General features: G+C 41.9%; 1 protein-coding gene across 1 annotated transcript in view; it reads right to left on the bottom strand.

Moving 5' to 3' along the window:
• Nucleotides 1–15,531, bottom strand: part of TOX3 (TOX high mobility group box family member 3) — a 138,342-nt gene extending 122,811 nt beyond the window's left edge. The window contains exon 1 of the mRNA XM_069216383.1: nt 14,640–15,531. Coding sequence (XP_069072484.1) covers nt 14,640–14,741 — 102 coding nt within the window. The 5' untranslated portion in view covers nt 14,742–15,531. The remainder of the gene's footprint in view (nt 1–14,639) is intronic.
• Between the last annotated feature and the right edge of the window lie 274 nt (nt 15,532–15,805).

Below are 15,805 nucleotides of genomic sequence, written 5' to 3'. Positions count from 1 at the left end.
GGGTGTGTAGACAGTACATAAAGAGCTTGCCTGCACCTGTTGCTTGAACCAATGAACCGAGAGAAATACTGCCACACTGTTAATGGTGCAAGTGCGTAAATATCAGTGTTGCAAGGATAAATGTTTAACTCACTTTACAACGTCATACTATGGAAATGACACACAACAGTATTGTATTTTCCGAACAATATACGAAGCTGCTCTGATTTCTGGTCTGAGGTACAGATCCCATCTGCTTAATGTAGCAAACAAAGAGGACAAAGACGACAGAAGGGAAGCACAAAGAAGCGCCATCTGTTTGCACTGCTGAATAAACAATGGGTAGGTAGATCTTAATCGCACACATTTCCCTGTACGGGTCCCTCGGAAGTCCAAACGAATCGTGCGACCGCATGCAAGAATCTGGTGTATGTGTAAATCCATGTTTTACATACGGTGATTTGTAAATACACCTGCCAGTCTATTTAGGGCACCATTGCAATCATAAAAAAAAAAACGGAGAGCGGAAGTGGTGCGTCCATGACACATTGTGAACGCATCTATACATTACAACGAGATTCTCAACGAGTGGTAGGTAGCGAACTCTAAGCTTGTGTGTTTGTGTACAGAACTTGAAAACAATAGGTTTCGTTCTCCTATGAAAAGCTATTTGAGGGAATCTTGTTCCAGATGTATATATTTCGATGTTTTCAGTACAAAAACAGTTACTTGTAGCAGGCCCTTTCAGCACGTCTGAAAAGTGAGCATGTGTTTGAGCTATGAGGCGCATTATCACCCCTCAGAACGCAATTAAGTTGTTTTCAGAAAAAAATGCGTAAGTGCCAAAGAAAGTGCTGCATATTTGTGACTGCTGGATAAAGCAGCACTAAAGAGTAAAATAAACGGAGGCTGAGAAAACGCATAAAGTTTGTGTTACCAATGTTGAACAACGTTGGGCTGTAAATAGGCACTTGGTGCACAGCAATTGAGATTCGGGATTTTGCAAGACATAAGTAAGTCCGGTTTAAGCGGTTAGAGGGAAGCTGTGTACAATGCACGCAGAAGTGGCGCCTGCTTTCCAGGAATATAAGATTAAAGCCATCAACGCGAACGTGTCAATTCACGTGGATGGCACCTCAGCATTTTAAAACTCACTCAGGTAGCACTAAAAACGAAGATAAGAAGGTGAATTAATGTAAAACAGGGCAGTGTTCTGCACGGGGGTGGGGCAACTCCAGGCCCCCAAATCGACCAATGTACTTGGTGAGGCGGGCTAAACAAAAGCCGCCAGATTCACACGCTTATCCCTCCCTGTCCTAAACAGAGGATATCATTGTTTAGGAGACTCTCTCCTGCTGTGAGCTCCCAGTTCTCCTTAATCTCATCTAATGATGGGATTCTCCTGCCCCAAAGAGAGCCGTCGCTGCTGCGTGGAAACACAGGCCTTATAGTTTCCTGCCATTGAAATATAAAATGTAGAAAAAACCCGCACTCTGGGCTGGTGGCGGTAGTCACTTCAAAAACAATATTATTTGTAAAACGATGCCAGGACCGGGGTCTCTGGCTGCAGGCAAAGGATCAAAGTCATCAGATAAAAACTGTCTCTCTAAATGTTTAGTAATGTAATAAGATCTGTAAAACCACACAAGGAGTGCACTGTGCATCACTGATTTACACAGCCAGTGCTTAATTTGTGAACAAATAAGTTCCAGGGCCCTGGTCAGGAGGGCACTACAGCTTGCACCAGCCCATTGCAGGTGTCTCCAATGTCAGAACCAACACAGCCAACAAACCCTACATATGTGACAAGTCCCCAACGCTATCGAAATGGCTTGGATGGCAGGTAATAGCCATTTGCGGGGTATATATATATAATTAATAAAGAACCGTTGTTGTGCACGTCTCTAGACAAAACAAGCAGCACCACCATGTGACAGACTGTCTTACGCACTAGTGTTGACAATTAGGTGCCGGTGCCCAGCACCAGAAACCACTGGCTCAAATTAAGCACCGATTCCCAGACCACATTGAAATCACTGCTGGTCATAAAGGACACAGTCCTTGGGAATTTAGAAGACAATTTATTTTCCACCTAAGAATTTTTGTTTGAAAAACTTAACCTTCTGCAACAGGAAGTAAATGTATCTAAAACATAGTTTATTAGTATCCAGATTTATAAGCCTACACATATGAATGACTGTGCAGTGGAAAACTCCGTTATAATTACAGAAATGTGCACATACCCATTCACAAGAATAAATGTTCTTCATAATGCTTGTGATAAGATCCATAAAAGTGTGTTCAATGCAAATGATGCAGCTCTGATTTCCTGTTAAGACTGTGGATACCTTTTATTAGAAGCTCTGTCAAAGGACAGACTAGTTAATCTACAGGACTTACAAACATCAAGATTTGTCTAGGGCCTACCAAGCCATTCCCATAAGACACTATAGAAGGACTCCAAATGCAGTAGCCATCTTACTTCAAACGTATGTGCATCACATGCTGTTTGCAAACCCATCTTATTGGAAGGAGTCCCATTTGAGTCGTGTGCACTCTCTAACATTTTACTTTTGGAATTATTTCACTTCTGGTGAGGATTGGTGACCATGTCTCTAGCACATAAGCTCCACTAAAACACTGTGCCCTCCCCTCGGAGTTTAGCCTCCATTACTGGGAACAGTTCTGTTTTTTGTGTCCCGCCACAGGAAGGAATAGCTTAATTATGAAGTGGAAGATTTAATTCAGTAAGGGTGAGTAAAATATTTTAGGAGAACCATTACCCTAATTCACATGCTAAGGACTACAAAGTATTTTTAGCCTCAATTATGTCACATTATTGAGAAAGTCAGGGTGTGGGCTTTAGGGTACTAGTAGTTGGTGTAAGTACATCTGCCTATAGCATGTCAGCTCGCAACTTTAAAATCCTCAAGTGTCAATGCCTTCTCTGTCTGATGTTGCTGTAAAAGCCTCTATTGCATGCTAGAATAGAACTGAAACATATTTTCCAGGTTCTGGTGTGAAAATACCTACTACTTTAGGACTTGTGTTCCCTGAAAACCCCCACAAGACTCTTTAGGCCGTGGTCTGCTGGGGACAGCTGCACACCTGTTGAGGAACCTATCTCACAAAGAGCCTGACTGATGAAGACAGAGAGGAGAATATGGCAGAGGAGGTCCCTGAACAAGGTAAAGAAATCCTATTCCACTGGTGTTTCACTGAAAAGACCAGAATCACTTATGGAGGAAATTCTAAAATGAATTCCAAGTGGAATTGGGTCAATGAGATCAGTTCAGAAGAAACCAAAATACAGAAGGCTCATTGTGGCTTAAATGCCTTCTTTTGCAGCACTCTTCATTCACACTCTTACTTAAGGGAACTTGGGCAATGGGGGACACAGCCTCATCAATTATCCACAAAGGCTTGACCCGCGCCAAGACTTTTTTTTTTTTGTAGGATGTAGAGAAGGAGCTCTCTGAGATTTGCAACAGTATGAAACATTTAGTGTGCACTCTGTGCTGCAGCATCACTTACAGATCTTCTGACATCACAACCCAGATATTGTTTTCAGATTGCTTCAGCTCAGTTTTTCATGCTCCACAAATCGTGGAAGTGTGAAAGTAGAAATCCTGACCAGCACCAAACTCAATTCTTGTCACTTCAGAACTTCAAAAGACTTAGACATTTTTTTTTGTATTTTCATAAATTTGTTTAGCACAGTGACATTTAACCCCCCCCATGAGACATTTCCCTTTGAAATGTCATAATACCTTTCTCCAATTTTCTTATATAATATTTCAATATTTACTAAAAGTTGCTGCCTACCTTTGACTTCTTTACAACTTGTTCAGGATTTTCTGTTTGATTTGTTCACATATAATACCTTGCATTTTTCTTGAGGATCTCGTTGCTGTCCAGGTCAAACTTCTAAGGATAATCCAAGGATAGCCATAGAGAACACTTTTTTCTTCTGTTCAGGCAATGTGACAACTGAGTCTCTGGTCATTTCAAGATTGTTGCCTCGTTTGCACAGAGACCTGATGTTACCACTGTCTTTTCTTCCCATGGCATATTGAAATTGCAGATGTGAGCTCAATGTCCCTCTGTAGCATTTAATGCACTACTGGTGTTTTTCTGCCTCCTTCACTCCCTCATTTCAGCTGCAGAATTCATTAAACAAGCGAGCGTCTCCTAGGTACTACCACTTTTTGTTTGCACCAGTTTCTTTCAGTGCCAAAGGGAGTTCCTCTACAGAAAGCAGAGCTGCATGCAAATGTGTTCAATCCCATTGGTGGTGTTTCTTACTACTACTCTTAACCTTTTAAACAATACCTTCAGAACAATTCTTACTGTCCTACAGGAGTGGTTCTGGTATGATTCCAGGTGGGTCCCATAGACACACCATGGAGGACAGTTTCAGTCCAGAAACAAATCTAGTCTTAAAGGTAGATAGTGAAACTTACTTTAAAAGTGAGCTGATGAAGTTTGTGTGCACAACATTAAACAGTGATCAAGGTTCAGTTGTAGTTATTAACCAGAAGCATCCACAGTCAATTAAACTCTCAAGTCAGATATCAAAAATGTGTAACTCAACTTCTCTAAACTGGCTGGATGCTTTGCCTCTAGCACTGATGAATATTAGAAGCACTCCTAATAAAAGGACTACATTTTACTCTCATGAGTTCCTAATGGGGAGAGCAATGCAAATTTCTAGTTTTCCTTCTGCTGCACTTGTAAAGATTTTAGAGGATCTTGTCTTAGAATACCTCAAAGGTGTGGCTGGTGTCGTCTTCTCTATAGGTAAAACCTAATACACCATTGACAAGTAGGGGGCCCAGTCACAGTTTAAACCCCAGGATATTGAATTGTGGTGAAGAAGCTCATGAAGAAGAGTTAGTTGCCTTGATGAGAGGTGGGACTGACTCCACTAAGTCTTCCTTTTGACAAATATTGCTGTGAAGCGGGCAGGGTTGCAACAGTGGATCCACACATCTTCACAAAAAGAGTGAAGACTGCAGATGAAGATGTGGAGGCATCTACTGATTTGAACTGTCAACCTGAAATTCACTATGTGGATTCAGAGAAGTGAGAACAAGAGATTGTATTTGCACAAGGAGAGAAGTTTAGAAAGCAAAATTTAAGTTTCAAAAACTCACAGAATATGTCAAACATTTGCATTTGGAGACTGCAAGTGGCAAGTGAAGGTGAAGATGCAGCAGCTGTCATAATTGAGTTTGAAGATAAAAACTGACACTAAGATGGTTTGCCTGAGAGTGATCTAGAGAGTGTCCTAATAAAGACATGCATTGGCAGCAGTTGAAAAGGCGACTGATCAAGAGGCAGTGAAGACAGAAGCAGAACTAAGTAACAGAGTCAAGATTGACTAGGATAAGAGTGGAGAACAAGTATGCAGCACCAGGGTGATTGTATCTGTTAATTCCTCAGGTGATTTATTAATGTTGTACTAAAACATTGAGAATCTTCAAATAGTGTGCAAGGCTGTTAAGGTCTACTTGTGACCGAAGAATTCATATGCACTAGAATGATTTATCTTAACTGTTAACTTGTATAGCTCATTCACAAGGATCTTTAAAGTGTTCGATTAGACATTTCAATAAGAAGTATGCCTGCCTCTCCCACAAATGCAACTTTTATATTCACAATTTCATTTTTCTGAAATTTGAAGCTACAATTCTCTACCATGCCCCATATTTTAAGGGAGCGTTTAATACGGATTGGGATAATAGTTTATGCCTCAATCAAGAATTCGCAAATAAGAGCAAAAATACCACATTTTCTCACCAAACATAACTAGAAGAATCTGTGCAAGGGAAAAGGGTGCAATACTTTGAGTTTTGCAGCATGGCATAGGAGTAAACATGAGTTAAAGGTAGGATGTAGTAAGATGTAGTACTTGGAATGGGCAGTTAATACCACACCTCTAAAATATGTCACCCTGCAGTATGGGTATTTGTCTGGTTTGGTATTGCCTTCTCAATAAAAGACCATTTGTAAAGAGGCTCTAGGAGTCAGAAACATTAGTGAAGAGAGGGCCGGCTATTTGAAAATCTCAACCAGATCTCTCAGGGAACAACCATTATTTTGCTTTATGTATTGTTTATTATCACAACATGGTTCTCGGCTGCTGCTTATTTGGACTGTGCCTGTCCTTGTAGGCTATACGAAGTGTGTATGGTAGCAATAAAAGCAGGACATTATAGGGAAAATGTTAGATTATATGCCTACTAAACCATATCTGCAATCCATACTATAGGGTAGAGTCAATACAACCTCGATAACAGGTACTGGAAGCAATATACAAAAGTGAACAGATCTAATTTCTCAATCTCTTCCCAATTGTGACCTGCAAGTGGGCCTTTATAGGATTCATTTGCACTTCAACTTTATTCACAACATTGGTGATCCTAATTGGTTATACACCAAAAATGTATTGGAACCAATGATCCGAAGTAACAAATGTGCCCCCTCTAATTGTGGGTCATATCAAACTGACACCACTGTGGTTAAACACATTCAAAACAAACATTGCCTTGGTCACCCTTAAGCATGTGTTACTTTGTGCTTAAAAAAAATACATAAATAAATAAACTTGGAGCAGGTTTCGAGGTACTACGAACTTAATGGACATTCTCTAGGTCTTGCTAATGTGCCACGAATAATTAAATTCAAGGGAGTGGACAGTGTACATGCACACACTGATATAAAGTAATCTGTAACAGAGCGTATCAACATGGCAAAATAGTGAAAAACTCTTGTTTTCTTCCAACTTAACATGGCTATTATTAAAAGTACTAATGTAAGCTGCAACCGCAAATGTACATCAGTCTTGTGGTTATTAATGCAATGCACCCAAATCACATTACTCCCTGTAATAATTTAGAAACAGGCACGGGTGTAATAACGGTTAGAGGGGGTAATTTCACATCATTTCAGTAGTTTCACGTTATGCTTGCTACACACAATTCCCAAAATGATGCTATTACGCCACCTTGCATGATTACACGCTGCTGGCAGCAACAATATAGCTTAAGCACGGAGAAACAAAAACGCAGGAGGCTGTTGCTTGCAGCACATTTGTTTTTAAGCTATTTTGTTTTACCACCAAGTGCATCCTTGTATGCAAAATAGACGCAAGGGCGCATTCTGACGTAAAGTAAATTACAGTAATTTTGCACACTCATTTCAAGATTGAAAACCCTAATGGGTGAGTAAGTTACGCAAAGTATAGAAGCTAAGTAAACGTCTCTGTATTTAAAATATGTTGTACATATCTAGGATAGCAAGGAAAATACACAGATGTGTATGTTTTAAAGTAAATAAATTGAAAGTCTGTATTTTCTAATAGTGTTCAAGAGTGTTTATTGGTATGTGGTGATGATTGGAACCGAGAGCAGGAGCAAATCCAACTCTTTTCCAGTGCTGTAAGCCCCCACTTGGCAAAGGACAATAGCCAGATGGGAGTAGAACAACTTTGGAAACTTTCCCACTATCGTGCAGCACTCAAATGTCACAACTGTCATATTCAATGAAACCATTATGTGAACTATTGCTCGAGGAGCCACGTGTCCAGATGAAAGTAATAGAAGAATACTGCAGCAGGTCAGCACTACGAAGTAATATGATTTTGAGCTTTAACCTCTGAACTCACAGACCGAGATGTTATTCACGCTCAAGCCAAGTTCGTTAATAACCAAGATACAACTATCAGCTAAGGCACCCTTCCAAATATTTGCCTCTTGAGCCAGAACAGGAGCTATACTTTGCAATGTGTCTACAATAGAAATAAACATACAGACGGTGCAACAACGTTTTCAATATTTCAAGAGGTTAAGAATCCTACCACGGATGAGATCTCATCTTTTATACCGAATAATCCTCACCTCAAATGGAAAGCCAACTTATAAAAGACAAAAGTTACCTAACCAGGAGCTTTAACTGTGTTGAAAATTGTAGGATGTATCTCCACTGCTGGGAAAAACGTTGTAACAGAAATTTATATTTATGATTTGAGTCAGGAATATTCTCAATATAGATTTTTACAAAAACGCCTACCCTTGATACACTTTAAAGCAGATTTCATGTGCTGATGACCGGGTAGAATGCAGCATCCGAATTAAAGCCTTCTTCGTGTGCATTATAATCATCATTTATGTCAAGACCAGGTAAAGAAAAGAATAATCTGATGGTTTTAAAGTCCTTAATGAAATTCAAGTTAAAAGGCAGCATTTACTCAAAGAATCAATAGTTTCTCATGGAGTAGGCTATGAACTAAATGTAAATGTTGGCTGGTCTTGCTTGAAAAAACAATTGCTTTGAAAGACAAGCTGTGTATCTTGTGCTACACGGTGCACAGCACGACGCTGCTTTGAGTAATAGCCACATATGTTTTTATGTATGGATGTTTACATTAAATCTACACGCAGTATTAACAAGGAGGCAACACTACAACCATGTCGCTTGCAGCCTTCAAGCTCATGAAAGATTTTTTTTACAACAGTGCTGAAATCAACTGCAATATTTTGTGGAAATTATGTATTTTTGCTGTTTTACCTTCTCTGTCGAGTTGCAGCACTACCTGTTTAAAATGTGAGACCGCCACTTTTAAGCCTTGTCTCATCCCTACTTTATTAAACTTTACATGAGTACCCCTTTATTGTGTTCCAAACTGTGTTTTGCTTACTGGGTTCTACCATCCAGCTGGCCATGATTTAAGCTCTTCTATTCTAAGATCATTTGTTTATGTTTTGGCCATCTTCAGGGTTTGTAGAATCAGGCTGCTACAGCTGAATATTTCCCCCTTAATTGAATTAGCAGCCAATATCAGTATCTTCAGGTGTAAAAGAGGGAACCTGCCTTAAAACAACTCACAGAAATTTGAACAGTGTATATTCTTCCCATGAACTAATGTGGTATAATAAAAAAAAAAAATCACCCTACTAAATCAGATGCGACTCCAGGTAGTTGCAAACCATGAAATCCCTTACCTTTTTACGTGACACCCACACCCTTGACAGACACTCACACCCTTGACAGGCTTTAAATCTATTCTGAAGTAGGACGTCTTACAGAGCAGAGGACTTAAGACCCTGTGCCCCACTTCTATTTAAGCTTTCAGTGTGCATTGGTAGCAGGATAGTGCATTAGAAATACACTCTCTCCGACACGTGTTTAAGAAAGGCCTCCTTATACCCATCATTCTACTCCCTAGAAGAAAATGAGGTCAATTGTTTAACATGAAGCCTGTTAAAAGTCCTTCCAGTATACTCTGGAAGTAAGCCTCCGTGAGTGCATTCAAGCTACAATCTTAGGTCCATAATGCTTCTTAATGACAGGACAGCATTTTTCCAAGTCATGGCCTTTCATTTTATTACCTTTATCTCGTGTTAGACCGATTGATGTTAAAACATACTACCACACCCAGAATCAGCTCATTTGCTAAAGTAAAATCCAGGTATGCAAAAAAGAAAACAGTCCCCTGCCAACATGGAACGATCTGCTCACTCTACTTGTGGCTAGTTTGTCTTTGAACGCCATTCAAGAATAGCTCCTTCCACTTATACCAAACTTAGCCAGTTGCTTCTGCTTTTTGTGCTCCATTTGTATAAACACGTTAAAATTACAAAGACAATATCATTTGGAAAACACTAAAGCATTTAAATGGTGTACAGATTTACTCCTAGACCACTTCCTCAGAATGACAGTGTGTGCTCTTTTATAGCGTCAACTCGAGCGAGTGGTAAAACCCACAGTTGCCCCACTACAAACACTGGGTGTACAAAAAATAAATCTAAATCACATTAGTTATAGCCTTGCACAAACTATAATTTTACTAAGATGGTAACTCATACTGGTCCCCATTAGATACCACACTTATACAACACGATCTGTGTTTTAGAGAGGGGTTGAGAATTGCGGGAAGGTAGTGTTTCACAACCATTGTACCATCACAGACATACCCTTTTCAGATGCAAACATATTCTGAACTTTAACTAAATGGCCGACCTTAGCCGGATTTCTGAAAGCATTAGAACACTTTGACACATGCATGAAATATTTCTAAAGCAAGACAAGTCGTACTTGGCAAGAACAAACTCACAAAAGCGTTGACAAGCCAGGTTGTGGAGTTTCAAAACATGCTGATGAAATAAAGCAAGCCTAATTGTGGCTCATGGCAAACCAGAGTGGTTTGAGTTAAGAGAGCGCACTGAACAGATGGTCTCCGTCAGGGTAATTGTTTAATGCATTTTTGGCAAAACAGGTTAGTGACAGCTAAGTAAGGTTTAGAGCAAACTCTATTACACGTGATGCCGGGTAACACGGCGTCTGCTCAGTGTCCCACTCTTCCGTGCCCCGCTATGTTACGTAGACACCGCCCTCCACATAAAATGTTGTAGGGAACGACTCAATGCAGTTGCATCTAACCACGATTACGGCGGCCCATGTAGTTGCAATGGAGGTCCAGAGTCATGAGGGTTCCATTTCCCCCTAATTATTTCTGGCTTTTATTACACAAGTAAAGATAGATTATAAAAATACAAGGCCCATATTTAAAAGATATTAACAAATATAATTATTAAAATAAAAACATTTCACTGCAGTCTCAAGAACAAACTAACTTCGTGTTTAAGAGGTGCTTTGCTACGGCTACCTAAGAGAAACATGGATGCGAAATGGTTAACAGTAACTTTCTCTAGTTGGTGATTTCAGGAACACACTGGAGTGCGTGCCCTGAAATGTCTAGACCACAAACTCCGACGTGGGGGAGGGGGGCTTAGGCAAGGATGGGTTATTTTGCCTGCATAAGAGAACAAATGCGACTATTGACCTCTCTGGACCCCTCCAATCACGTGTAACCCGATAGCCAATGTGGCCAGCGGTGCTGCCAGCTCAGCGCCCTTTTCTACTACACTTCACAGCGGATTATAGCTTCCCGTTGGTTTCACTTGCCATAACATGGACATTATTTCATAGTAAGTGGGATTCGGGACCTTGCGGGAAAGAGTAGGGTATACACAGCCACAGCTGAGACGCACTAATTTGGGCGCATTTTCACATCTACTCAACAGCATATCACAAATGAGTCCATAAAGGGAACGGTGAGTCTTTTCCTTCAGTTACCAAAAAAAAACAAAAAAAGAATAAAAATAAAAAAAATGCTATTTTGCTACTTTCAGAAACAGCTATTTTAAGATTTTAAGTTCCATCAATTCAGCAAGTATCCTGTTTGTGTGAGATGTAACTAACTATTTTTGGTGTGTGGTGAGTTTTTCTTTCCCCGCGCAGTAAACCGTCAGACTGTATAGGCATCGTGTAGCAAAGTTTTAAAATAGGCGAGATGGCGCTGTAACCGGTGCATGCAACACGTGAACGGGAAATCTCAATAAATTAAAAACAATTAGACGAAAACACATGCGACTAAAAAGCTTCCTTATGGTAACGTAACCCCGGGAGGACTCCAATAAACAGTTTTTTTCCATCTGTATATGCGTGCAACGGATTCTGAAGTGTGTGCGGGCTTCTCGCGTGCGCAGCACCAGTGTCAATACAAACATCAAGCTTCAAACAACAACGCATGCCCGGCTACCGTACTGCAAAATGGATCGGCAACATAAGCCAGCCTTATGGTAATGACCTATGTGAAGACAAACAGCACGAAAAAGCGAAAACTACAAACAACTCTGAGCCAGAGGCCCAGACTCCTCTGTAAAGATGCTACGAGGCAGGCAGGAGTGCTCCAATGAAAATCTGCAATTAAAGCATGCTCGGCAAATTACACGAACCGACAACAAAGGTATCCCTGTTGCGGGCCTGGCTACATGGACAACAAATCCCTCTCACTCCACCGGAATCCAATAGGGAATACTGAATCTTTACACTGACAACAACGGAGTGACACTGCATTATCCTGCCACAAACGCTCTGCCTGACTAGGTCTAGTAACATCTAGTAACATTATTTACACCTCCCGATGCTTGAACGGGGAGCTAGGTGTGCAAAGAGAAACAGACTGCAGGCGACCAGAACGTATGCCGGTTACTTCCAGACGTAAGACTGTTTTGCTGTCATCACAGTGTGTTGTTGCTACAAACGTGTAGCAATTTAAATAAAGACGTCTCTTCAGCTGCTTTCACATTGTGCCCTAGTGTATCCATGTTAATCGCAGAAACGCGGATGGCATTTTTATGTCTCCTTGGTGTATGTTGTTGTTTCAACCACAAAAATACGGGCCCTGACATCTCACCCCTGAAACAAAAGTTTAACTGTCTCCTGCCTTTTTTTGCTTTTTGAACAAAATGTGTACACAGATACAATACTCCAGTGTGCTAAAATGATACATGCGTAACAAAGTTGTCTATTTAATCAACCAATAAATCTCACAAGCACTGCACGAGCCAGCATTCCAGACCTCTGAGCAAATCTCTCGCGGGCAGGGGTGGATAAACATAGCAACAGAGCAGAGCTTTATGTAGAAAGATGACCACACTGACATTTCAGATGTAAACAAGTGCACAACTTCGCCCCATCGATAGTAACCAAGTAGAGCTCTATGAAGAAAAGGCACACCGTGACATTTCAGAGGTAAATATGTGAACCACTACTATCATAGTTTAGCAACCTGGAAAACTAGCTGCAGAAAAAAGGCCAGAGCGGTATTTCAGATGCAATCCTCTGCAACAGCACAATCCCTTACAATTCCAGGGTAGGCTTTCAGCAGAGGGATGACAACGTCGGTATTACAGATGTAAACGTGTGCAAACCACAACCCGTGCATTCTCACAAACTGAACTATGCAGGTAGATGGCACCAACATTTCTGCTGTAAATATGTTTAACACCACACAGCCCGTGCATAGTAGCCGAGGACTGGCTCTGCAGGGAGATGAAACTGACATTTCAGATATGATCACATCAACCACCACAATCCCAGCATAGTAACCTAGGACGGCTAGCTGCAGAAAGATGACCACAGCAGTATTTTAGATGTAAGCATGTGCAACACCACAGCCCGTGCATATCACCGGAGGAAGGAGTGCAAAAGGAGGACACCCTGGTGTTTCAGAGGTAAACACATGCAAGACCACAATCCCTGTATAGTAGCCTAGAAGGGCCAGCTGCGGAAACATGACCCCAGCTGTATTTCAGATGTAAGCATGTACAATACCACAATCCGAGCAAGGCAACCTAGAAGCGCTCTAAGCAGAGGTACCTACACCTATATTGAGATGTAACATGACAAACCACAATCCGTGCACAAAATTCGAACTGAACTCTCTGCAGGGAAATGCCACTAATATCCCAAATGTATGTACGTGGAGCACCGTAATCTTAGTACAGTAGCCTGTACTACGAGCTAAAAGATGACTTCACTAGCATCCCAGTTGTCAAAATCGTGAACGCCACAATGTCTGCATAATAGCAGAGCAAACATGAGCAGCACTGCGCTCCCTGCACAACAGGAGAATGGATTGAAGAGAGATCACCACATTAAATGGCTACTCCAGCTACATTTCCAGTGCAACTGCACAAGGCTGACCACCACTAACATTTCCAAAACACGTGTGCACCACGATCCTCGCATAGGAACAGACTGGACTCAGCAGGAAAATGACACCCCGGACGTTTCACATGTAAACGTGAGCCACAGCAATCCCTGTATAATAAATAACACATCGAGGATCCCTTCACGAAGGTAATCTCTTTGATGTCTCAGATGTAAACACATGCAAAACAACGACTATAGGACAGAAGAACTACAGGAGCGTACCACTATACACAAGTAATATACCCAAGTGCACCGACTTCTATTTCCCCTCTATTTGTGGGGCACACTGCACAAAGCTGACCACTCCTGCTTCACAGGTAAACATGTGCATCTCTGAATAGGAACGGATAATGTCATTCAACTGCAGAAAAGTCACCACTTTACGTTTCATAGGCATAGAGGTGCACTTTGAGGACAGCCTGGAAACTTCAGATATTCACACACGCAATACCGCGATCCCTTTATGGCGAGAGATTCGTGCCGTCTGCAAAGAGTGACCACAATGAAGATTGGTACTTGTGCAACACCACGAACCGTGGACAAGGATAGATAGACCAGACGTTTCTGCAGAAAGGTAGTAAAGCATGCACTACAGATATAAACACGTCACGCACCCATAGAGTAAGAGACCAGTCGTCTGCCGGAAAGTAACGTGTGCACTTCAGTAACATACACCTGCAACACCACGGAGAGTCCTCTACAGAAAACTCACGACACTTACATTTTATATTTAAACACGTGCAGAACAGCAACACCATTCAGATCTAAAAACACGATCTTGAGTCCAACTAGCCAAATGTTCCGTGGACCGCACTGACATTTCAGACACATACATGTGGGACACTCCAACACAGGTCTGGGGGAGAATCTGGAAACAAGGCAATTCATATTTCCGCAAAAAAAAAACACACAGGACGGAGAGAACAGTGCATTTATTTCTTCCTCAACTAATATCGTAGCTCCCTTTCCATAAAGCATCGTTTGTTTACCATTTTGTGTGGCAGCAGAGATTTGCTTACAATGAAACCAGCCAAACAAGGAGGACTGCAAAAAAAAACCCAAACTCTACGCACACAAAGAGAAAAGCAAATAGTCACCTTGTTGTAGCTGTAGTAACCCAAACACTGGGAAAAGTCCAGATTGGAGGGATCTCCAGGAAGAGAACTGCCAGCCGCCGCCGGATAAAATCGTACATCCATAGTCGCGTTATTTTTCTAACTATCTGTTAGAAAAAGTGCCCTCGAGGGACCTCCGGGGCCGTCTGTTTTCGTTATAGCCAGACTCATTCACAGTTCAAGTTGCAGAGCCCAGCATCAGGGTGCAAAGCCAACAGCAAAGGGGCACATAAAACGCTCAGGGAAAACGACAACGAGAAGTCCACTCGGGTGTGTGTCTCTGCCTTGTTTCGAACAGTAGCCGAGCTGCTGTTTAATTTTTTTTTTTTTTTTAAACGGAGTGCCAAAGGATCTGCCCGTGCACTCAGCAGCAGCTGCTGTACACAAAGGAGCCACGCGACCAGCACTGATAAGCGCCAGCTCCCCCCACTCTGTTCTCTGCCTGAGAGATGATGCTCCCAACACACACAAAAGATGTCCCAACAAAAAGAAAGCAAACGAAAACCAGAGAGTGCGACAGGACCAAGCAGCTCCCGGCAAGAAGAGCGCAGGAGCAAGTCCACTAAGAAAGAAAGTACAACTTATGCAGGAACTCCTTCCTTAGCGGTAATCTAGCAAACGAGAGTTGTTTGGAGGAAGGGTTGAGGTGGTGGGAGAGGGGAGCCTCCCACACTCAAGCCTGAAGTGCTGCCGGTGGAAGTGTCCGAAAAGGTGGGAGCTGTTACTTGCACCGCTTCCCGGGAGGAATGAATAAAGTACAAGCGACCGAGGAAAAAGCTCGAGACCACTCCCATAGGGCTGCGAGCACTCCTCCCACTAAGCGCAGCTGCCACTGTTTACACACATCAGCTAGCAGCATCGCAATCGTTTTCTTGCAGGACCAGCTCGGGCTGGAGCAGGTTCAGGGAAAGTGGAAATGTAATCCGCCTCCCAATTGGCTGATCCCAGTATAGAGGATGAATAGTTGTCTTTGGTTGGGCGGTTTCAATTGCCTGCCTAGTCCGTGTTCTCTTTCTGCGCTCAGAAAACAAGTGCACTGAAAGACAATTGTATTGGCATTGCACGGTCGAAATACATCGTTCCACAAAAATGTGTCAATTATGCGGGAGACTGCCATGGCCTGGACACAATCAGTCACGTGGCAGGTC

This window comes from Pleurodeles waltl, chromosome 12, assembly GCF_031143425.1.
Source record: "Pleurodeles waltl isolate 20211129_DDA chromosome 12, aPleWal1.hap1.20221129, whole genome shotgun sequence".
Classification (NCBI taxonomy): domain Eukaryota; kingdom Metazoa; phylum Chordata; class Amphibia; order Caudata; family Salamandridae; genus Pleurodeles; species Pleurodeles waltl.
Note: the sequence above shows the minus strand (reverse complement) of the source record. Positions and strands in the feature narration are given on the sequence as shown.